General features: G+C 36.4%; 1 protein-coding gene across 2 annotated transcripts in view; it reads right to left on the reverse strand.

The window, feature by feature from the left end:
* Nucleotides 1-2,467: 2,467 nt before the first annotated feature.
* Nucleotides 2,468-25,872, reverse strand: part of LOC108628483 (neurogenic protein mastermind) — an 80,927-nt gene continuing 57,522 nt past the window's right edge. For both annotated transcript variants that reach the window (XM_018030441.2, XM_018030439.2), the window contains exons 3-7: nt 14,009-14,347; nt 10,205-10,379; nt 8,117-8,416; nt 7,516-7,785; nt 2,468-7,093 (exon numbers count right to left, since the gene is read on the reverse strand). In XM_018030441.2, coding sequence (XP_017885930.1) covers nt 6,843-7,093; nt 7,516-7,785; nt 8,117-8,416; nt 10,205-10,379; nt 14,009-14,347 — 1,335 coding nt within the window. In that variant the 3' untranslated portion in view covers nt 2,468-6,842. The remainder of the gene's footprint in view (nt 7,094-7,515; nt 7,786-8,116; nt 8,417-10,204; nt 10,380-14,008; nt 14,348-25,872) is intronic.

Raw genomic sequence — 25,872 nt, forward strand, 5'->3', positions numbered from 1 at the left:
AAGGAGATGTATTGTTGTATAAGAGTCAACAATTGTGTGGGCTGAGTTATGGATATTAAGGAGGCTTCGATTCGATGTTATCATGATACATAACCTCAATGACTGTTTTCGTAAAGAGAGTATTGGTACAAAATCATTTTATATGCAAGACAAGTGGATATAAATTGAATACAAAATCTGGAAATGGCTTCACGCAGTAGTGAAATATATCCTGTCCAATTTTGCTCATTTATGATTTTTTTTTGTGTCATGTATTAGAAGTAATGCTGATTTTTCCTTCTCGGTTAACATAGAAAATATTTCTATTTCGGTTTAGCTGACTTTTGCAACGAGTTTTGAGATGCATCGTTTTAGCATAAATCATGCAAACACGTTCTAACTGGTAAAAATTTTTACCGTCACAACTCAAATGAAATCGCTCAACAAATTATTTGCGGCGATACATGTCTTATTTTGTTCTTTTATACATATAATTTTCTTTTTACGAGTTTCCAATGTTTACGCGTGTTTCTAATTGGCAACAAAATGCATCTTTGAATAAGAAACTTAATTTTGATGCAAAATTGGTCATGTCTTACTCGATCGTAAAGGTCAGCTAATGGAGAGTTCCACAATTAATTCTTGCATTGTATACAAATAAATTATGTCGACGTCGACTGGTGGATCGTTGCTTGTATTAATTAAATGTGCAAATCTGCAAAATCTGATATTGTTTGTCAATTTTTTACATTTATTTTAGGGACAAAAGTATTCTTTTGTTTAAAACTTGTAATTATTCTTAAGAAGTTAATTGAAAATACAATTTGGAACAAGTACAAAAAAAAATTGAACTGTTTAAAAGTTTCAACAGTTTTTTGCATTTTCAATAAATGGCAATAAAAAACGCAAAAAATGTCAAAATTCATTTAAACTAATAAAACGAAGGTCGTGTATTGTTTAAGAGACTAGAAATAGTCAATAAGTCATAATCGAAAAGAAGGCTTCAAGTATAATCTCAAGTTCAATTATCCAAGCTGCACTGAAGGTAAGGAATGACAACAAGGACAGTATGATTACTCAATCAGCATGAACCAAGGGTATTGGACTGCGAGCGATAAAAATTCTATTATAAATCGTAAAAGTTGATTTGAAAATTAGCCACTCCGGAGAAGAGAAACGAGGACCGGTGAATTGATATTTTCGAGTTGGCTTCCACCCTGGACGCCCCCCAGTTTCCTTCCTCTCCTCTTGTAATCCTTATCCCTCATTTCTGCTTCTACTCTCACTCCTATTTTCAGTCTGGTCTCTCCCTAACCGTGATATTGATCCTCCAAACACGCGCGCGCGTTCCGACCGACCATAAGCACCTACGCGTTTATATGGACACGAGTCATTCTCGAGGTATCATCAAGTTTAAAACTGAGGCGAAATTTTGATTAAGAAACTGTTTTTAGAAATGGACCAATGAAACGAATGATATGAACGTGTTTAAAATTTCACTGCAGATGTCCACAGAGGATGAGAATAAGAACACTATCATTAATTCTGTAGTTAAATTATTGCAGCTCTTTCACTAAATCGAGGCACAAGGACATAGCAAATTTACGCGATGATACTTAAAAAGAACAGGGGCGTAGTCTTCAAAATTACAATTTGGCAAATTTTATCATATAAATTGACATAGAATGTTAAGCGAGATGCTGGATTCACACAGGACTAAACTGAATTGTGTGGCAGCAAAGACTGCCCTATGCCGTGTACAGGTTAATAGAAACGTTTCACGGAAAACGAAGATTAAGCTTCGGGCGCGCGAAATCCGCTTAGTAACAACAACCCCGAAGGAATCGATAACGAGCGAAGTTTCGTTGAAATTATCACGCGAGGAGTGCAAATGCACTTTGCTGTTCTTTGCTTTCGCCGTTTTTTTTTCCTTACCATCTTTCCGATCGCTATTGACTTTTATACAAAGATTTAATTTCCAGAAATAATGAGGATCGTTGAAACAATTTTAAATTGCACATAATATAAAAAAACTAATGGTTGATGATCAGGAAAACGTAGAAAAGGAATATACGCTACTGTAGGTGCTGTGGAGCTAATATTGATAGTGTTACAATTGAATAGGTCAATGAGCCATGCTCTTAACGTCCTAAATTTCAATCTCGGTCTCTGTCCGAGCAGCATTCTAATTGTTTTACAGAAATTGCTCGTCTAAATTACTTGCAGCATTTAAAACGGCTCGATTTGTCTCGAATTTAACGTTGCGAGAACGGTATTTACGTCAAATTCGACGTCTGTGGCGTGCATTGCGCGCATTTTTTTTTCTTTTAACGCTCGTTCATGCGAAATTTGATCGAGTCACGGTCGATTTCTCTTCTCTAATCTTCTTTCGCGTACGTGTCTGAGTGGAAAATGGATAAATCAATTTGGAAACTTCCGGCTTTCGATGAGACGATAAATAGTTCAGAATTGATTAATTAAGAAACGATCAGTAGGAACTCAACGCTTTTTATTAATAACAGTACGAGATTCAACATGAATTTTTTTTTATTCTATGCGAAATGCCCGCGGTATCGTATAAAGTTATAAATATTATAAATAATTAGGTGTAATTCGTCCGGCGCGGGACACTCCTTCAGTTAACTGGCACACACCCGGGAGCCATTTGCTGTTCTTTTCTCTGTTTTTGTTTCTCTCTTCGGTCTGACCAATATCGACTGTCGACAGTGCGAAGCAAAGCAAGTATTACTTATTTTTTCCTTCCTCTCCCTAAACTATACAAGATCGAGTAACGAGGGAACATGTCGAAAGTTTTATGAGTTTCGTTTACGGTTACGTTTTACTAGTCCGAGACTATGCTGTCTCATTTTCTACAGTGTCCTGTCCTTCGTTTCGATTTCATTTATATTTATAAAAAAAACAAGATAAGAACGATCCACCGCGACAATCGACACCAGTACACTTGTTTGCTCTCATTTTTGTTTTTTGGTTGGTCCCTAATGCTCTCTTTTACTCGCTCTCTCCTAATCGTTCGTCCCCACTTCGTATTTCTCGATCTCTCCCAATCTTTCACGTTCATTCTCTCATTCACGAAAAAAAAACCGCATTTTCATTATGAAAAAAGAAAAGCAAAGAGAACGCAACAAACCACCGTTCGGAGGATTATTACACTTCCCTATAGATCCATTGAAAAAATCGGTACGACACAATCAGAGCATTTGTCTCCTTCCCTCCACTTTTTATTTATCATAATTATTTTTTTCGTTTTTTTCTCTTTTATGTCATTTTAGATTATGTTTCGTGGCCCCAATATTTTACAAGACAATAATAACGTCGCTTCGCCCAATTCGAGGGAGTTTATTTATTCTTCACGTTAAAAATGAACGACTTTGTTAATTTTCACGCGATTCCCGACGCTCAAAGTTGAAGCGCCACTTCAAGCACTTGATTAATGTAATCGAGTGACGAGCGAAACTCTGAAAGTATATTTTCATGCACACTTATTTCGGCGAACGGTCGAGGATTATTTTATTACTTTCTCAGATTTCTACCGGGTGTCCATTTCAATATATTCCCTAGCCTAAATCTTTCCTGGTTAAACATCCTGTTTCACGTGTTCCTCTTTTTAGAAACGATACTTTTGATTAGACGAATTCTTAACTCCGTTTCCTTCATCTATGGAATGTATCACTATTGGAAGATTAGTCGCGGAGCCATCATCTTGAGACGATGAACCATATTCAATAATCCATTTAGAATGAACATTTTACACTTCTAATTCGAATTTGTTGAACGTCATTAATTTGATAGCGTTACCTATCCTTCCAACAGAGAATGGAAGATCCGGTTTGGTTCATCGCGTCAGCGACGCTGGAACTCGTGATTATTTCGTGTGCAGCCTGTCTTCATTCAGCGACACAGCACATCCGTGCAGAACTAAAAACTCAATAAATACGTTCGGGTCGAGGAAATGTGCTTTATCGCCGGGCGAAACACATGCACCCTTTCGTTCACCCCATTCTCTCAAAACATTCACCACCCCTTCTCGATTTGTCCCTCCACTTTCTATAACCGTTTTCCTAGTACAACACCCTCTCTCTCGCATTCATTCGTAACTTGCGCGTCATTATTGATTACTATTATCATTATATTTATTTATATATTTATAGAATATTTTTACCTATATCATAGGGCTCTTAACTTTAATCGGCTAAACTTTGAGAACTTCTCGTCTTGAATTATTAACTCGAGCGAGTATGAACTGTGTGTACGTATGCTCGTTTTTCTCATCCTGTTCGTGTGGCTTCGTGTAAACCTATTTACAGTCAAGATTCGAATTTATCTCGTAACAACGCTAACGCTTCTCTAGGAAGGATTCGTCTTCACACTCGCCATTTCTCTCGCATTCTAGCCTCCCTCTACTCTCCTATCTTTCTCTCTCTCTCTCTTTCTTTCTCTCTACTCGTTATCAAACATAACCTAGACGTGGCCCGATCGATCGGGTCCCTTCCGTTTCTCGTCTCCAACGACGAAGAATCATCGGGAATCGGAATAATATATATCTCATAATTGACTTTCTGTTAATTGTAGATTACGCGATGCCGACCTTTCGCGGTCGATCGTTAAATACACTACTATACTTTAGTTCTAGCCATTATCATTATCGTAATAATGTAATTAGCCATAAAGAGTTCAGCGGACTGGTCGAGCAGTCGATCGAGAAAAATCCCAGAAAGCAGGATTGTTAAGAGTAAAAACATCGACGATGTAATACGAAATAATGGACAGAATATACATAACTACCCCTTACTGACAAGTTTTTGATCAATGCAGTAATAATATATTGAGTAAAAACAATGAAAGACCGAAAAGAGCAAAACTGTTTCATACATTTGTTTTATATAATGTAAAATAAAATTTTGAAAATTGGACGATAAAGCCTTGTATGTCTTTATTTACCGTTAGTTTATTACATTTGAGCAAAAACATCTTGATATTAGCTTTTAGTATTAGCTTTTATCAAAAAATAAGAAAGGACAAGGAGTAATTCATTTCCCTCTGTGTTACATCATCGACATCTGTACTTCTCGCAACCTGACCTAGAAGGATTGTTCCGTTTCTAGAACCATGAAACGAATTTTCCTCTTGGATGATCGCGAGTCGAAAATCAAGAGAATCGAACAGTTTGGTTCGTTTGACCACGGAGTGCGCGTCGAAGTCAGTGTCGTCGACGCGTGCACTCGAGAGGGATCGATCTTCCCTCTGGAAACCCGATAAAGTTCGAGAAATAAAGAGACGGTCTCGGGTGAGCCAATAAGAACGGTCATTTATTTATTAGACTGCATTGTTAAGTAAAACAAAAATGAAATCCTTATTTTACTCTTCAATAATAATGAAGGGTTCTGCACATTTTTGCATGTAACATGCATTCATTATATTTTTACCCAATTTTTCTGTAAAGATATGTTTTCATGCAAATTATTATATATGAAGCCTAATGAAATGTATAGAATAAATCGATTTGGGTAGCACATTTTGCTTATCTTGTATATGCATTCTTGATATAATTTATTTCTGTGATTCGTATTAAAATAGTTTTTAGTAATAGTCCTTATTCGCTCATCCTATATATATTTTATATATAAATTTTCACGCGTATCCCTTGATTTTCTACACCGCCGACCGCCCGCTGCTTTTATTTACCTCTCTTTCTCTCTCTTTTTTCTTCCCTCTGCTGCGTTTGCGATCGTTACGCCGATCATTAAGAAATTAAATTTTACTAAAACGTGTGATTGCCTAGAAGAATAGTCGCCAGCCGAAGGTATTAGCTGCCGAAAATGCACTACGACCGGTTGTCGCGGTGCCATCGTCGAACCGGATCAAACATAATCCCCGATTTCCGAAAATCGGAGAAACTTTTGCTATTACTTATGTACTATTCGTCATTTCTCGTCGTCCGGTTCGGCCGATTTAAACACCCGAGTGCCTCGATGCCAGTTTCACGAACGTATTTGGACCTTTGCAGACGCGATCTTCCATGAAAATCAGTAGAACACCAACAGTTAGCATCAGATTCGTGCAGAAGTAATTGTGGCTTTTAATGCAATTACTAACTTTTATTTAAAAACCACAACTATCTTTACACCAGCCTAATGTTACCTCTTCTCACCTTCCACTGATTTTTTAAACTTAACGTTCCTTAAATCGACGGACACGATACAGTATAATCTCATTTATCCGTATAAATTTTATTTTTTATTTCATTTAATATATACGTAGAACTTCAATATCTTCAGAAAAATTCACATAATTTTCGAGTTTTGATAAAATGCAAAATCATAAATCGCAGATTTATGATACCGAATTGCTAGTCTAACAGATTCATAAATGAAGTTTATTTAACCCTCCTATTTCCATGAATCTTTCTTTAAGGAGAGATCTATATGAACCCAAAATAATAATCAAGTATTAAGTGAACTCCTGTTATAATTTCAATTATAAAACATCTACCGATTCAAATAAATGAAGTTTTACTTATTTAAGGATACTGTCTCTTATATTCACGTTTCGAATCTATTTTCGAGCAGATATCTATTTCTACAATTTTCAACTTTTCTTACATGAACGAAAATAATCGATTCAATCGATCAATCGACTGTTCAGCGAACGTCCCTATTATTATGTCAATCATAAGAATCTATCAATACGAGTAAATGAAGTTCTACTGCAGTTTTTAACTTTCTGGAGGAACATGACCTTAGAATGATCGATCCCAACGTTCGCGCATCGTTTTGCCTGCTGACAACCGGTCAGTGAACGAATTTCTATACGGAAATCCGATTTTCCGAGTAGACCGCGTGGCCTTACAGAATATCGAGGTTGAATCCTGCCGTGGAGTCGAGGGAGTTCAGCAGCTCCTGGGCGCTGAAGTTCGACGTGTCTCCGGTCGGTAGGTTCTCTAGAAATTCGAGGCTAAAGTCGGCGGCGGCCACGGACGGGTCCGTACTCGTCACCGGTACCGGTTGGGCGTGTTGCTGTTGCTGTTGCTGCTGTGGCATGCTGCGCACTCCCGGGCTCCCCGCGCCGTATTGCTGGTGCGGGTGCAACGGCGAACCTACAACAGATCGGTTCAAACGCGACTTATAACGAGGAAGCACTACATAGTGATTAAAATCTTCAACCAGATATAAAAATGTTATGTATGTGTATGCCGGTTTTCTTTTTACTTTATTTGAAGAGTTTCCAGGTTATATTGGCTATGAAAGATTACAATATTTTCGTCTATTAACTCTAAGTAATTTAAAAGCTATGTAAGAGACATTAATCAAATATCTTGTAAGGTGATCAATCATTGGAATCTTTAATTCCTCATATGAAACTTACTAAAAATCCTTATTTAATAAATAAACATCCGAATAAATTATTTTATTATTAATGCAATTATAATGTAGATTATTTTAGTAGTGCCGATAATTGATAATTTGCCCTCTGATTATTATATTCCGAACAGAATCAGAGACGAGAATCAAGACTCACCGGTTCCGGTACTGGTGACAGAGTTGACTGATGAGGATTGCGACATTTGCATCTGCAGTGACATCTGATTATTGCTCTGCTGCATGGCCAACGTCTGCTGCTGGTGTTGCTGCGACAGTAGCTGCTGCATCTGCGTGCTGTTCGCCATGCCGGTGCCACCGATACCGCCGCCGCCGCCTCCGCCGCCCTGCTGCGACCGTATCAACTGTTGATGCTGCATCTGCGCCGCATTCATCTGCATACCGCCCGTACCACCCATGCCGAATCCACCTGAAAAACCAGCACCCACGCATCCAAATGATTTAATACCAATTCCGCCAGTTAAATTAAATTACGAAACAGTTATGAGTTTCAATTATGATTCCTCCTTGGAACAGTACCATAATAAAATAAAGAAATAGATCCAGCATACGTGAAATATAAAGCTGTTTATAATGAGTTTGTATTCATACACAGTATGCTTTGATGAAATCATTAAACAAGTTGTTATATACGATATTTCTCATTACCCCGTCATTATAATAACATTAATTATTAAAACGCGAAGGATCACAAAAATCAGGAAGGAAACGTTTGATGGGGAAGGGAAGAGCATGCGTACCTTGGTGACCTTGCTGGTTGAATTGCGATCGCATCTGAAAGCCCTGTTGCTGCATGAGAACGTGTCGCCACTCCTGCTGGGCGCCACGGCCTGCGATGCTATTCCCAAGGCCGTCGGCCGGGCCGACGCTCACGTTAGGCGGCCGCTGATTGTTCGTCCTGGGATAACCGAGACGCTGGTGCATCTGATGCATACCGCCGATCGCGGCCATACCGCCGCCGCCGCCCATGTACATGTTGCCGCCAGCCGCGTGCAACGCCTGTTGTTGTTGCTGCGCCATTTGCGGCCTCATCATCGGACCTAAACAGACCAATAAATCATCGTTAGTTAGATCAGGTTATAAGCCATTTTATAAATTGCTTTATGGATCATCTAATGAATACGGTGACCATGCATCCTTTATTTAACCTTCTGACGACGTGGAGCATTTACATTTCGTATACTTCAGAAATTTTTGGTCCATTTTATATAAAACTCGTTGTGCAGTGGTTTTCGGTCACATTCTTTTCGAATTTGAAATCAGAAATTTGAAATTCACTATGAAACAATTTTTCTTCTATTTTCTTCAAAACAATACAGTCACCGTATTTATGAATCATATTATATTTAATATTTTATTAATCATCACATACGTCATTTCTCTTATACATATATTACATTCACACAACGGAAAATATCAATAAAAGAACTATTGTGTAAGATTTAATAAAAAAACAGGCGGATGTGCCAGTTGATATTTTTGCAGCCACTATAGATATTCTAAAGAAAACGTAGTCTCGTGGATTTGGGAAAGTTCGGGACAGAATCTTATGAAACTAGCTTCCGTGCAGATCAATAGGTGCCTCGTACAAGCTCCACGGTATATAAGAATATTTACGATCCCCGTTCCTCTACTTTCACCCCCGCCTTTTCCCCTTCTGTGCTCATAGTGCCTTACTCTTTCTGGTGTGGAGTGTATCCAACGTATTGGATTCATTTCCGTGAATACTTGGTCTAACCGATGGTTAAGAAGTGTGTAAACATTATTAGAATGGTAGATCAAATGTTTTTCATCCATTATTCACCGTTTATTCTTCAAGGTCTGGTTTACTGGATTTGCGTTACGATTCTACATGTATAATGATTAATACACTTGATGACGAAGAATAAATATACCACGTTTTCAGTAGTTATTAAATTTTGTCGAGCAATAAGAGTTTCTGAAGAATGCATTTCCAACAAATCTTTACCTTCCAATTAAAACTTTTAAAGATATTTCAAATTAATTAATAATAGTAAAAACTTTGGGCTATTCCAACATCAATTCAAAATCAGACACTTATAGACGATTCGATTATTAAGTAAGAGTGCCGCCTGGAATTTGAAATCAACACAACTGAATTTAAACGAATTTTATCGATTATCAGTCCAATACCTAAAAATCGAAATCTAAAAAAGTGGAAAATTGAAACCATAGAAAACTAAAACTATGGAACAGCCTCACGAAGTGAAAGAGCGTTTGAGCAAAGACGGAAGAATCGATAGCAGAACCCAGCGTCTCATTACCCTGAGTGCCTTTCGGCTTTGACCAGTATATACATGAGCCATCACTTTCAGGGTAGATAACATAGGATTCGAATAGCAGTTCAGTTCTATCAACACACGTGCCACCTAACTTTCCATTCTTGGTCGCAAGACTGCACTATCAACATGATTCAACATTCTACCATTACTATTTATGCATTTAAAAAATTCGTAGAGAGTAATTGTCTACCCTTTCGTTTGATGAATATCCAATGTACGTTATTATTTATATATATATGTTATAATTTAATAACATATTTATTAATGTATTACCATTTTATTATATCAATCGTCATTTCTTATGTTAATAAATATGTTCTTTACGTTTCACATCATTTCATATCATTAATCCTACATCTATCTTTCATGTCTATCCAAATTAATTGGTAGATATTTTGAGATTGAATCGAGACTTTAAAACTAACAAGTATAATTTTTTATATGAAGTCCTATATTTAGGTATGAAGGTATGTACATACACACATGCTGGAATTAAATAGACTGCAGTGGAAATTATTTACTTACCTGAAGGTGGCATAGGTTGTTGTGTAACCCTTCGCATGGCCCCGGCATTTGGAAACCTGGCTTGCTGACCCATTCCGATACCGGCGTGCATCATTTGGGCCTGGGCCGCTTTGTATTCGGGTGGTGGTGGTCTGACGCCGCCCATACCACCGGCCATGTGTTGTTGCTGCATCGCCTAAAAAAAATCAACAAAATGATTAGATTTCAGTTATGGGAAACCAAGAAATTCAACTTGTATCATAGTACGCTGTATAAATGAAATCAATCAAAATTCATATTTAATTGATGGAATAAATCATGCATTTAATTAATACAACAGAATTATTATTTCACTGATGCAATCCTGTTACTTTGTTGATGCAATAAAGATTGCGAAAAGTGTAGCGGTGTTGAAAACACAAAAAAATATTCGCACTTTTACATATTTTATTTTAAATTATGCATTTACAGTATTGTATTCAGTCAAATGATTTTCTCACTTCGTATAGTATAAGTGTTTAGTAGATTGCGAATTTTTACGCATTGAGAAACAATTTTGAAGAACAAAGTAAGACAAGATGTATTTAGTATGAAAAGATCTGTGCATATTTTGCATAAAAATCAGTGATCGCATGATTATACATTGAAGAAGAAAGGTCATCGTTGACGAAGAGTGAGTAACCAATTGCGCGAAACGTACAATTAGTAACTGGAGCATGATCGGATATACCTTAACGTTGTTAGAATAACGTTGGTATTATAAACGAGTGAGTCACTCGTTAATAAATCCTATTGCGAGTACATTGCGTGTACATTACGTGTACGTCTTCATCATTTAATCAAAAACAACTGATCAAATTCTGAATCTAATTTCACAAAACTGTGCATACACTAATCACAGTTTCCAAATATCAGATAATAAAGTTTATTGAATTTTTATGTTTGGTAAATTCTGTGGTGCTACCCGTTTCAAAACTTATAATATCACTTCTTAAAGCAGTAAGTTGGAGGACAGTATTACGAGGCATCTAAATTTCGGACTACATATATTGATTTCAATTACAGTTCCTAATTAGCTGCTATATCACTTCTGTGGAAGTCATTGGAATATTCACGGAATACGATAAGCTTTACGTTTCGGAGTAAACGAAATTCTATACCATCCTATCGTCAAATCGAACTGCTCATAATTTTGCGAATTGCATAAAATTGTACACCAAATGTTAATAAAAAATTTACAAATCTTATGCAATAAAATTTGATAGATTATTTGATTTAGGAAATATATTTGCTCAACATTTCATTAAATATCTTTTACTAACAGTAACTAATTTTCATTTATCGTATGGTTCAAATACCATTTTTACTAGCCTTGACATTCTGGATATTAATTTTTTCATTACTCGGAAATGTATAATATAACTCTATTCCAGTTTCTATAAGTATTTTTCTTTTTACCTTGGACACTATGCAAGCGACAGACTAAAATGAGTCATGAAAAAGTCGCACTGAACTTAAATAAATCATGTCATAATTAAATCAATTTGGAAATAATAGGGAGGCTACCAATAAAGTACTTAAAATAACAGAATTTGATAATAAATACTGTTTTAACAATAATAATTCCGATCATATATTAAAACAATAACACATGTCTATATACTTTTGAGTGTTAGCGTACAGGTAAAGTAAACATGTATAACAAAAAATAATGCTACGCAGTGCGTTCTAATTGAAATTATGATAACTTGGATAAATGCGCTTGTACATGTTGTTTACGAAATGACAACCTTCTCATTAGATTGATTTTTTGTACATCGTTTTATCCGCAATTAGTATCCTTGTACATATCAACTGGTGTTTCGCTTATTTTTATCGCGATTGGCATGCGATAAAAATAAAACGCGTCGTACGTTATCTCCGTTCGCAGGGAGGCATTTAAACAAAAGATACTATAATAGTGACAATATATTTTTAATATCTCGAAAGCTATAAGTTTTTGGCAATTCGCACAAATATCATCGTCATTCATGGAAGAAGACGCTTTCATTTAACGTGTTTTACATCTTGTCCTAAATAATAGAAAAGTGGTGGTAAAGAAAAATTTCCATTCATTGTTCCAGCGACTTCTGCGAGACGCGGTCGCCCTATTTGCGTTGTCGCGTCGCTTCTTTCAACGTGACAGAAGTTGCTACGAAGGAGCGGCGATAGGACCTGTTGCATGCTGACGACTTAATGTTTCTAAATATACAGTTGAACTACCGTTTACATAGAACGACTTCAGTAGAATGTAATTATAAGTAAAGTAATAATTTGCAATTCATTTATGGAAGTGTACTTTTTAATACAGAAAGTAATAATTGCACAAGGAGATATACCAATGTCTATAGGCGTTATTTCGTTTTGTATAAATGTTTAATGTGTGACAAGCAAATGGAGATGATTCAAAAAATTAATTTAAGAAACTTAATTTAGATATATCAAAACTCGTGTCAACTATGAGAATCGTGTAGTATATCGAATACTTTTATATATGATTATATATTTATATAGTTTAATTATTGTATATATAATATGATAAGTATTATGAAAGAATATCAGGATATATGAAAATATGAAATTCCGTTCCTCATACTAGAGTATATATAGAATTAAAATTACAATTGCATCCATGAACTCGAGATTAAACTAAACCCGTTGCTAATCAAGTTTCCCCAAACCACTACAAGTGAAACGCCATTTGTATTAGCATAGATAGGGATCGTTCTCCACCATTAGATAATTAAACCATAAACTAGCCCGTTCACGCCCTGGATACCGACCGGGTATCGTGCAAGACATCTCGGGAATACTTCGAGACCATCGATCGTGCCCTCTACTCGCTTATTCCAAAATATTCCACGCAGCATCAAATACTAATCAGATATTATTGCATCATGAGTGAAATAAAATTCTATTATACTCGTATTTTATGCGAATTGCTCAGAAATGTTATGTTAATGTATGTGAAACAAGCAGCACCAAATACTGTTGTATGAAATATTTAAATATTGAAACATTATTGCATTATTAATGAAATACTGTTACATTTATATTTTATTTTAAATTTTCAATCTGTTCAGTTTTTCAGAATTTTACCAGTACGAATGCTGGACTTTTAATTCTTAATTCTGCAACTTTTAATCATTTTATATGAGGACTATAATAGTGTCAGATTATTTCGCATTTAGCAGTGTGAAAACTTTTCTTAAAATGAACTAGTCAAACCTAATTTGTGTGCTAGAAATTATATAAACATATCGTTAAATGACAATATCTCAACTTTATAATTGTTAAATTGGGTACTTCTTGCATCAGCCAATATAAGATGAATCAGTAAGAAATATTACATGCAATATCTCATAATTTAATGATTATATTAAAATAATGTATACGATCCCAGATGATGAAATTCATATAAATAGTCTCTGATTCGTAATTAGTTTCTCGTGTGTCATCCGGATAAGAGCATGTGGCTTATTCTTTTTACTGTTTCTAACCCAAAGTTCATCGTTCTACTTTTACGACTATTTAAACTTATGCCACCGGGTTGCTTGGGTGATGCAACCTTTTGTATGAATGTGTATTAAAATTGTATTAATTCTTTCGTAGGCTTTCCTTGATTTAAGAAATATGAAGAAGCGCGTCAATGTAAATAAATGTTGTCAAACTAAAATATGTTTTCGGCAAATTGTATAATGAAATCAATGATCAGTGGATATAATTTCAAATGTTACTTGTTACTGATTTATCTTATACATTAATTTTAAGTATAAAAAAGCTTACCTGCTGAGCACGCATCAGCTGCTGCTGTTGGATGATCTTCGCGTGCTGGTGTTGATCAACCTGATTCGGTGGTACTTGCTGAGGGTGATTTCGAGCACCGGGTGCACCCGCGGGTTGCGGAACGCCACCCGCGGCAGCTGCCGCCGCTCTCTGTCTCAGACTCTGTTGCGTGAAGTTGATCGTCTGAGATTGGGAGACGGAACAGTAGGTGTCGGTCTGGCCTCCGGGTCCTGACTGGTTTTGGCTTGGCTGCTGCGTGAAGTACATACCCTGCTGGGCCGCCACCGACACGTTCGGCTTTAGATCGCCCGTGAGCTGCATGTGCTGACCCGCAGACACCTGAAATGCAAAATGAAATAATTGATTAAATAAATGATTTGAAGTATTTACTAAATAAATAACTGTTTCAAATATTTATTTGGGAAAAATATATTTTTATCTGGGTCTGTTTGCAGGAGCAACATGAACTGGGGATTTTCAGAAAAAATTACATTTTTGTAAGTGCATTTCCATCCTCTGAATTTAATAGCAGCATTAATTTATATTAGCTGCCTTATTTATTTTTGTAGGTATATTTTTTCGCATTCAATTCTATACGTATAAAAATGCATAGTCTTTTGATAAACATGTGGACTTTAAGATTAAATTAATATCCTTCTTTACATCCCACTACAATGTTGGAAAGGTGAAGCTTGACCTGATGATCGATTGAGTCCTTGGCAAGAAATAATGTGCACATAGGGTATGTATTTTATTCAATTTTTTTCGTGATACGGAACGATCGTGTATGCGTGATCTACGGTACGTGTGATTCATGTTCAGATGGTATTATGGATCGAATCGCGGGTGCTTTTAATCGGGAGATACAGAGGGGAACAACGGGCTCGCCGCAGGCGGGCTGGAATTCGGTTTCTGGAAAAAATGCGGTGGACAAGTGGCGGACTATTGTCCTGTCGTCGCTCGTTGCCCGAATTGATGATACGAAATGGCTACCGTTCTTCAATATCTCATCCTCCGGCCGGCATAAAAGGGGGACCGCCATAAGGCGCGTTGTCCTGTATGACTTCGATGACTCTTGACCTCGACAATCGAGTCACCAGTAATCTAGGCTGACTTCCACCTTTCTTTCCTTCTCTCATAAAGGGAATCAACGAATATCGTGTCCTCCGATAATAATTAAACTAGTCTGCGAATTTGCATGCAACTGCATGTGCAAAAATAAATCTATTATGTATAATATCCAAAAATACATGAAACAATTAAAGTAAATTTCGTATCATGAAATTATATGAATGAAAAATCTGTACAAATGAAATGCATTTATATGTCTCTTACATAAAGATTCAGAATCCAGTAATTACTACTGAGACTGTAGTGATAAAATACAAGAACATGTTGTTGTGGATATTATAAAAATTTACTAAAAATATTTTGTTTGTACATCCAACTTTAAAAGATCTGTTCTTCCTTTTATTCGAAATTATATGTTAGTCTTGTAATAAAGTATTTAGCTCAAGCTAAATTATCAATAATTATTCTTATAAAGAAAATTGTAATGTTTTCTTAATTTTGGGGCCGATTATACAAAAGAGAAATACAACTTCCTTTCCCTTTAGCCAATTTTTTGATGTTGCATATTCGAAGAGCATTCTTTATAATTTCTTAATATGTCATACATAATAGTGAAATGAATCATAGAATTTTCCTTCACAGTTAATCAATTTTATTTGTGTAACTAATAAATATCCTAAAGGAAACACAAGAGTCTTCACAGAAATGAAGCTTAAATATTAATTATATATAATAGCTGATCTGAAGGATAATTTTAATGACCTGAAACCGATTTACGAATCATCGAATAATAAGAACGGGCGACGTATTCCTTGGCCTCGAACCACTTATTGGTTGACCAGTCCTTTGTTCGTGCTCACCGTGCGGTGATGGAGATCGGCTCGATCCGTACCTCGGTACATGCCTCGTCAATACTTTATTATAGCGAACGACTTATGACCGACGCGACTCTGCTTAAGTATCACAAGGTCTCCAGCACCGGCTACGCACAATCGAGCCAAGCCTCGATCACCATCTTCAGTAAATGATCAAATTTTTAATTTTATATATTCCAATCATTTAGATCATATTTGAATTGGAATAACAAGCCTGTTTCAATTTGAAAATACTTCTTTTCCTTTCTAACAATCATCTCAAATAATGTTTGTAACATTTTGTCGATAACTCTTGATTTGTATAAATATTTGCTGGGTTTTTCTGTAGATTAATCATATTTTCAATTTTATGCACTTTCTAAGTATTTAGATTTCAGTTGGAATAACAAGCCTGCTTCAATTTCGACATTTTAATATGTAGTATTTGGTCAATAATATTTGATTTTTAATATTTGTTTAGACTTGTAGGGTAGGTCAGGGTTAGGACTTAAGTGAAGTTAAGTGAATAATACATAAAAAGAACAGCAATTAATACTTTCGGACATACAAGATTCTTAACAACACTTTAATAGTTTATTCTGATTGAAGGAAAGAGTGAATCGACAGGTTGATTTATTGCCTCCTCGAGAATTAATTAAGAGATTTGATCGATTAGACGGAGTTCGAGCTGTAATTAGGAACGATTGTAATGAAAACGATTGGAGCAGGTTGACCCTGAGATATCCCCGTTCGGTTGCAGTGATAATCGTCGAGTTCAAATTGTTCTGTACGGTTTAAGCGATTACTATTGTTACATCGATGGCTCGCGCGTGGGTTGGAGCCATGCAATTGTCAGGATATTATGCTTCTCTTTGTATACAGTATAAATGATTGCATGTTGAAGTATAAAATCCACAGAGACACTATTGTTCGAGTTAACATCACAAATACTATTTGTAAGGTACTTGCAATTTTTGTGAAATTGTAAATTTTGTTTAATAAAGAAAGAAAAATGTTTTTTATAAAAATTTGAATTGTTTAATGTAATAACGAGTATATTGAATCACATTTCCGATGAGAGTAAGTGAGAAAAAGGTCAGAAAAACGTGTTACAATCAGTGATCACCACCACTGACGCAATTATAAATCACGGAGTTATCGGGCACTTCCGAAAAAGTAGTATGTTTGCTGAACAGCGAGGTTATATTAGATAATCGTATATCGATAGCATAACGTGTTTACTCAGTCTGTTTACAAGTTTACACTGTGTAACGCACGCTTCTATCGGTGCAAACAAGAATGAGAAAACATTTCACGTTATCACTAAAACGTGAATTCAACTAAACAACCACAAACCACTGAACAACAGATTTCTTTAAAATCTGTATTTTTTCTTATAGTAATCACATTTCCGATGAGAGTAAGTGAGAAAAAGGTCAGAAAAACGTGTTACAATCAGTGATCACCACCACTGACGCAATTATAAATCACGGAGTTATCGGGCACTTCCGAAAAAGTAGTATGTTTGCTGAACAGCGAGGTTATATTAGATAATCGTATATCGATAGCATAACGTGTTTACTCAGTCTGTTTACAAGTTTACACTGTGTAACGCACGCTTCTATCGGTGCAAACAAGAATGAGAAAACATTTCACGTTATCACTAAAACGTGAATTCAACTAAACAACCACAAACCACTGAACAACAGATTTCTTTAAAATCTGTATTTTTTCTTATAGAAGTAAATATCCTTATAGATAGTTTACAGATCTATGTGCAAAATACAACATTCATGGTATCAGTTTAAAAACGATGGTTGATATAAACATTTGTTCGACTGTTTAAACATTGGATTATGTATTCAGCTTTCGACATTCTATCTTGTTTTATACATTACATGCGGTATTTATCATTTCTGCACTAATCGCATAAAATCCGCAATCTACTTATAAGTCAATAAAAATTCTAATACAAATAATAAAAATCACGGACCAATAATGGAATTCTCGTGGCATTCGAACTTCCTAAAGGTTGACAGCCTCGTTGCGCGGAACGGGGTATAGTTCGCCGGAAGTGGAAGGAAACACCGTGGGCTTTTAGTTATGACGCCCTTTATAGTAGAAAGCTCGTGCTAGTCGAGACTCGGGTCGGGCATAATTAGCCTAAATCACGACGGGGCGTACCGGTGGGAATTGCTGACCGCGACATCTGCATAGCACGTGTCTTGTTATCCGTTGCTTACGACAAGTAGGAGTTTTGGCGAAACTGCCTCGGATCTTCCCTGTGCGGACGGGAATACTAATATGGAGAGAGGTCCTGAGACGCGCGCTTGTGTACATTATCCACCGAGGTCTTTCGTAGACCCTTAACCCAGAGGTGCTCATCTCTACCACCATTCACATCATTGTAAATATGTAAATGATAATGTGCATTACACGTTATGTATCAAATGATAAAATTCATTAAATATTTGTTTTACCTCTAGTTACAGTGTCATTTTTAAATAAAAAATATTTGTAGAAATATTTGTAGAACGCATCATTTTTAAATGAATTTTGGGGGACACAGATTCTACTTTGCGAACAGAAAAAAACATTTTAAATTGTATATAAGACAGGACATAGAGTGGTCCTCCTCTTATCCATCTCTGGAGTGGTTGATAGTCTTTTTATTCTATTTCTCACCATAGTAGTTTCTCTCCTCGTTTGCTTGCTCATTGTTACCGTGGGAAAATCGAGATAATTTAATCACCAATTTCTCAAGAAAAGATTATAATTTAATAGAACCCTTCATATGCCATTTCACATAATTTTTTACTCACATTTTAAACTATATTATTAGTTTATATTTTCATCAATTACAGTTCTCTTTACTTTTTAATCAAATATGATATACAACTAAAAATTCTTCTGATCTATGTATTTATACAGACTATAATTTTTCTTTTTACTATTCAAACGATTATCATTATATTTCTATAATCGAACAAGATTTAAACGTTTTCTCCAATAGGATGGATGCTCGTAGTGCAAAAGGTAAAACACTCTCGGAAGCAAGATTTCCGCGAGTCGAGTATGTTTCAGAGGATTCCCAATCGCGGAGCACCGTTAATGATGCGGCAGCCATTAGCGATCGACGCGTATTTCTCGAACGATATTCCTCACTCGCGTACACCCAACCAGATGTATGCTTCTGCGAAACGGCTTATCGATCGATACTCTGCGTCCGAGGGAGCCGCACAAACGCGTCTGCATAATCGCCATCCTCCAAGTTGTTACATAACACATACTCTATTTAATAAATATTTTATGTATTAGGTGACACTCCATAAAAGAATAGCATTTTATACCTGATATGCAAACATATACTTGAAAAATGTTCAAGTGAAATTCTATTTAAAATAAGGTTTGAAGACTCAATGTCAACAATCATATACTTTATGAATTTCAAATAAAGATCTTAAATATTTAATAAGTATAAAGAATTTCATTTCATTGTAACATACCTCATTATTGTTAAACTACTTTAAACGTAATGACAAGGCGAAATAGTTAGAAGTCGTATAAATTGTGAATAATTCATTAAGGAAAATGTTAACCCGATTAGGTAATGAGTCAGTTTCATTAAATTAGGAAGCTGTTAAACTTTCATCAGTATTGATGAGCTGTACTATTTACATGGTTGATAAATTGTGCCGCACGGGTTAAATTTAAGTAAAGACGACTGTCGTAACCTGTAGTAGCAATCATACAGGTAATCATGAAACAAGTTTGCCAACATTCACGGTACAGATATTCCGGACATCTGAAATTAGAGGCCTGCCCCGGCTATTAGTTATTAATTAGCCGAACGGTTAGCGCCGTCTCCGACGTAATTAATAATATCCATTCGAGCAGGTGATTGCGCGACGCGACGCATTATTGATCTGAGAAATGTGTGTGTGTGTCGGCAATCAGTTAAGAGAGCGTGTGTCGTCGTCCAACTTCATTCTCATTTTAATCATTTGAGATAACCAACAGTTGATTCGTTTGATGGGAACTGGGCTTAATTACAATTTATGCGAATTGGTACACGATCATTTATTATCAGGGTATAATAAATAATCATGTTAATGGTTGAGCATTTAAATGAACCGTGTCTTATCATTCCTATCCGGTTCATCTCTTTCAATTATTCTTTCGTTTCTTAACACAGGCCATTTTAATAAATAATACGAACAAGAATTATAAATCAAGAGACTGGGGAATAACACTTACAAGGAAAGGTTTTGAACGGTTAGAATTGGATTTTAATGATATACAGCCTTCAAGTACACCTAAAAATATTAGATACGTATTTCTTTAGTTGCAGTAGCTCAAGTTTATGGGGTGAAATTACCCTCGAAAATTAACTGCTGTCAACGTAATATTTTTAAATGATTCAGAAAATTTTTAATCAACTTTATTTTTTTCATCATGTAATTTTTGTTCCAAAAATAACACTTAAGGGTTTAATTTTGTAGAGCGGTTTCGCCCCTTAAACTTAAGAAACCGCCGATGAAACGAAATACGTATCTCATATTTTTAGTTATTCTTGACGTCTGGCGAATTTCATGAAAAACGGAATTTCACGGTTCAAAACCTTTTCTTTCTGTTTTCCAGATGTCTGTTCAATGGCTGATATAAAACAATTAATTTAATTAGTTCTTCACATCCTTTACAAATTAATACTAAATCCTATATTGTTCAATGTCACGTTAGACCAGACAGGTATCATTTATCTTTCTTAGGTTCGGTGAAAAAACATCGTAGTGTTCATCTCCTGTTGGTCAACTTGTCAGACTCGCAAGACGTAAAGCGGAAGTAAAACTTAAGATTGACTAGAGCAAGTTTATCAGTGATTAACGGACGCGTATAAGTCCGTCGTTGCGTTCCATAGAAGAGCAACGATTCGTGACTCACAATTGAGAGAATTGGCGGAATATATGATACCGCAATGCGGTAATCGCTAATCATAGCAAACGCAGTGGCTGTAAGCCTTGCTGCTATGAATAAGCCATCGTTGACAGTTATACCGAGGGACGACAAGTTAGCAAGCCTTTGGACTACGTTTTCAATCTCTGTAATACGTGAGAATGGAGATGTTGGTATGTTGTTAAAATAGAGAGCGGTTTTAAAAGATTTGAAACTGCAAGCTTGTTGATTTTGGGAGCGAAATGAAATGTATCTAAATATATCCGTTTATCACTAGTACCAAATACAGTTAAATCCAAATGTTAAAAGTCTATGGACTAGTAATTATTTTTAACATTTTAATGTTCGTCGAATTGTTACGATTTAGAAACATTGTAAATGTATAAGTAATAAAAAATGAACGTTTTTATAACTTCGAATTGCAATTAAAATAGCATATTTTAATAATTTGCGTTACTACGATGATACTAATTAGTTGAAATCGTACTCCTTTAAAGAAAATCTTGTAATATTAAAACAAAGTTAACGAAACGTTAAATGTCCTGCAATAACTTCCATGCAAAAATCTTAATATTTAACGACCTCGTGTTGCATCCGGCTGCAACATATTTATCGTCGATTTGTAATTAAGTACGATACAAGCAAGTGCGCCTATGTGACACCGGAAACCAAACATCCCATCCGCGGGAAAACATTCCGTGGTGCGTGCAAAACAGTTGGCGAGGAATTCGAGTCGAGGCTCATAATATTTAAGCATTGCTCGCCTAATGATCCACGAAACCATAATAGAGCCGCGAAGGGAACCGACTCCACGAGGGACGAGAATCAAGACAAGACTTGAAAGACATACACAGTCGAGCCGTACGCAATATTGAAAAGATAAAAGAAGATATGACTTGGAATTTAGCATAATGCATGCGCCATTTCGTTTACGCGCGACCTTCGGATGGGTACTGGACTGCAACGAGAAACCCGATGTGCGTCCGAGGAAAAGTAATCCTTCGTTTTACGCTGCTGGATACTCGATTGCGTAGCTGCAATAGCCGAGGATTGTGCGCAAGTCTCTGAAGATGGTGAACTCCACCCCTGTCATCGGCTTGCGTAGATACAGCGTAATCCACGGAATGTGATCATAACTTATCATCCTAGCAACGAAATTCATTGACATCGTTACATTGTAAACTAACTATACATTTCTGTCTTCTCTTATATTATGGACTTTTAGAAGCTTCGAATACTTTTGTTCTGATGAAAAACGGAAGTATTCATTTTTCACTGATGTAGGAAAATCGCGGTAGATGAACGGCCGATACAGGCCATGTGCATTTTCTCAATGTGCGCCAATAAATCAAATAATTATAACATAAGAAACTACCCTAAAAATTTTAAGTATATCGGTACCATAATTTTTGCTAGGCATTGATGAATGAGTCAGTCAAGATAATCATGCATATACAGATGAATAAATATGTAATGTTTCAGGCTTAACTTCAGAGTCTCTGTTGCGCAATCCTTCCTATTAAAAAAATAAAATAAAATTCTCGTCATAGTCTGTAAACTACATATTTCAATTGTAATATCAAACGTTTTGTGAGGAAATGGGTTACCGGAATCCTGACAAACGCTGAACGGGGCCTAATCGGGCGGATCGATTTCGCTTTAATCCATGAAAAAATGTGACGCGACAGGTAATCGCGAATCGAACTACAAATCGCTCTGGTTTCAATTTATCCTCGTACTCGGCCCCACCTTAATCCCCCGGGTCAATTATTTCAGCCAGAGATGGCCGATAAAAAAGCAAATTACTAATTTTCAGCAAATCAGTTCGACGTATAATTTAATGCGAACAGCCTTGAAACTTATTTTCCATTATTCTAAAAATGTATTCGTAGATTATTCCAAGGTACAATAATACGTTACAACTCGCGTAATCTAATTTGAAACGAGCGAGAGTCAACTACTAACTTTGGTAACTGTAAGGAGATAAGAATTTTATTCAGTTAACTGCTTGAAACTAGCCCTGACCTTTCTATTGGTCAAGGAGTTACTCAAAACTGATTACTCTGATTTCAGGACACTTAAGCCAATGTTAAATAATTGTAACTATAGCTTATAAAATATTAATCATACACCAAGTAGAATTACTATTAAAAACAAGTGTTATATGTATAGCCTCTCTATTCTGGTTCCACTGATGTTATTTTTATCCTCAAATATATTACGTTATATTAATATAAATAAACCTAAACGTTTCAGAGAATCAATTTTCTTAATGATGAAATTATTAAAGTATGTGACACAATATCAATTATTATATAAAACCGTAATAATTTTATTTTTCGAATTCCTCTCATTGATTATTGTTCACATGAAAAACATGCATCTTATACATATAAATTTGCTGGATTTTACTGGCAAATCAAGTTGGCTCGAGACGATCGTCGCATACGATAAAATCCAGCGTGTCTCGGTTTCGTTCTTGTCCCGTTCCCGCTACTACAATCTTTCAAATGGAGGCAGAGAGAAGAGTACGGGATCGCGGCAATGCAGTGGAGTAACCCGACGCGAGTGGAGCCGCTTTTCAGTGGTACAGCCGTGCCTATTGTCGGACACGACAGCCTCTCTACCTACCGAGCGGCGAGCCACTCGATAAGCCGGATCAGTTTGGTTAGGTTAAACGAACCCGATGGGTTCCGCTTACAAACTAAAAGATTTCCAACTCGTTATCGACAGTGGAGTTATTAACTGAGACAAAAATTCCCGGGAACTTCATCTTATTAGCATTAATTGAACATATTTGTCAAAATGTAATGTTTCGACTTGATCAATCATTTGAATATAAAATTGTTGGGTTTAGAAACATGTTTCATAATGAAAACGAAGACATTCATAATGAATAATCAACGGCATTCGATACGAATCTCTCCTACCGGGGATTGTGAAAAGAAATTGCACTCTTTGCAGGAGAGACGGAGAGAGAGAGAACGGTAGGGAACGCGAAACAATAGCCGCGGACACGTACGGGGCGAACATTAAAAGGTGAAATACGGGGGGTGTTTTCCGGTGCACGCGAGGGTGGCTCGATCACGTGACAGTGACGGAGCAGGACGAGGAGGGTTCGCCAGCAAAGTTCCGTGAAGAACTCGAAGGACACACGCGACTTACACGCCTGCATCTCTGTTTCGTCTCTCGTAACTTATAGAATTTTCGTCCAAAAATATGACACCATAATCTCTCTTTCTCTTATTCCTCTCTGCTAGACTATGCACGAAATCGCCGTTCCCCTGTTTTAACCTCTTCCTCCCTATCTCCGAAATACCCTTTCCCTCCCTCGTTTTTCCATGTTCGACGAGGCCACTCGACGCGTCGATTCGTGGAACTTGCCACCGATGTACTGCGAGCCAATACACTTACGCATCGACGATCCCGATATAACCTCTTGAATACGTCGGGGAAATCACCGGCGCGCTGATAAATTTATGTACCGCGAGATAACCACGGCGGCTGGTAATGCAATCGCACGGCATGATCATGTAATAATCAACACGCTAACAAATCCTAACTCTTTTAACCCTTGTCGTTTTTCGTTCCAACCATGACTTTTTTTTAAATCCTTGTTGTACTATAAATAGGCGATTATAGAAATGTATTTCTCTTTACAAGTGATTAAAGATTATTTGCGCTGGAAAGACGTGCCACGTCCAAATGTTTGTCTCGAATTTGCTAAGGATGTGTCGCACGCGTCGCGTCGATAGGCAGTTCAGATTAGGGGAATGAAAACGACGTGCGCGAAACGTCAATTTAGATCATTTGTCGAAGTACATTTTCAAATCGCATCGCGTGGTAATATAACTTAATAGAACATACAGATGTAGGTATTTCACATGGAATAACACTGGAATTTGTAATACATTTTATTATAACGTAGGCAAATCAAATAATAAATTAATTTCATTTTATTGATCTCAACCCATACTGTTATATGGAAAGCGATAGTGAACTTAGTAATATTGTTTCGACAAATGCAAAAGGAAAATGACTAACTTTGAACGTGTAAAGTTCTTCGCATAAGACCCAACGGAGTCTTCTTGTTTTAAGTGGTGCCTTACAGCGCGGCAAGTTAAAGTGAACCGTTTTAGCACAAGCAAGTGGTTAATTATTATAGTATGAACTAAATGCACCTTGTGGTAATCTAGTAACAGTAATAAACTTCTTTAAAACAACATTGTAAATGTACTCTTTCCCAGAAAAATCAGCAGTCTAATTAATTGTAATAGTACATGATAATGCAAAAGCAAATCATTAAGAACGTAAAACGGCAATTCTGCCGCAAAGAGGAACTCGCGATGGTACATAGAAGCAACAAACGCGAGCACTTGTTCTATTATTATGATTCACACTGGCTCACGATCGCCGCCGTGTTAAATGGCCACGCTCGTGAACCCTTACAGCGGTCAATTAGTCGCCGTGCATTAACCGGCTCGACTCACATTTGCTTGGGACTTTCGAGCCGGAAGGTAATTAAGCTGATTACCAACAGGAATCTTTCGCGTCGCTCTCAGCGTTTCATCATCATCGTCTCCTTGCAGGCGCCGCTTCCTGTACCCTGCGCGCATTTATTTCTGCCTCGGAATCGAGACGATTTTTGTCCTGGGGGCGTGGAGGCAAATTCAAGGAATTGATCGATTACAGTAAATACATTTGATAAGAATGTGATTATTACTTCATTTCAGTCTAATCTTGTCGGTGGTGTTTTTAAAACTTAATTTACAATGAATTTTTGTAGAATCACAAATTTTGATTATCGTGTGTCAATTTGATAAAGAATAAGTTAAGATGAATTGGATCAAATTGACAGATTGTTAAAACAAATACCAAAACTTAATTTCTTTGACAATTCCTATCTCATCTTTTTCCACCCGTGAAAGTGTTAACCTGCGAATGTTTATTCTGGCAATAAGGAGATCGATCGTGGGACGAGTTTTC

The sequence above is a fragment of the Ceratina calcarata genome, unplaced genomic scaffold (genome assembly GCF_001652005.2).
Source record: "Ceratina calcarata isolate Rehan_Ccalc_2016 unplaced genomic scaffold, ASM165200v1 scaffold525.2, whole genome shotgun sequence".
In the NCBI taxonomy this organism is placed as follows: Eukaryota; Metazoa; Arthropoda; class Insecta; order Hymenoptera; family Apidae; genus Ceratina; species Ceratina calcarata.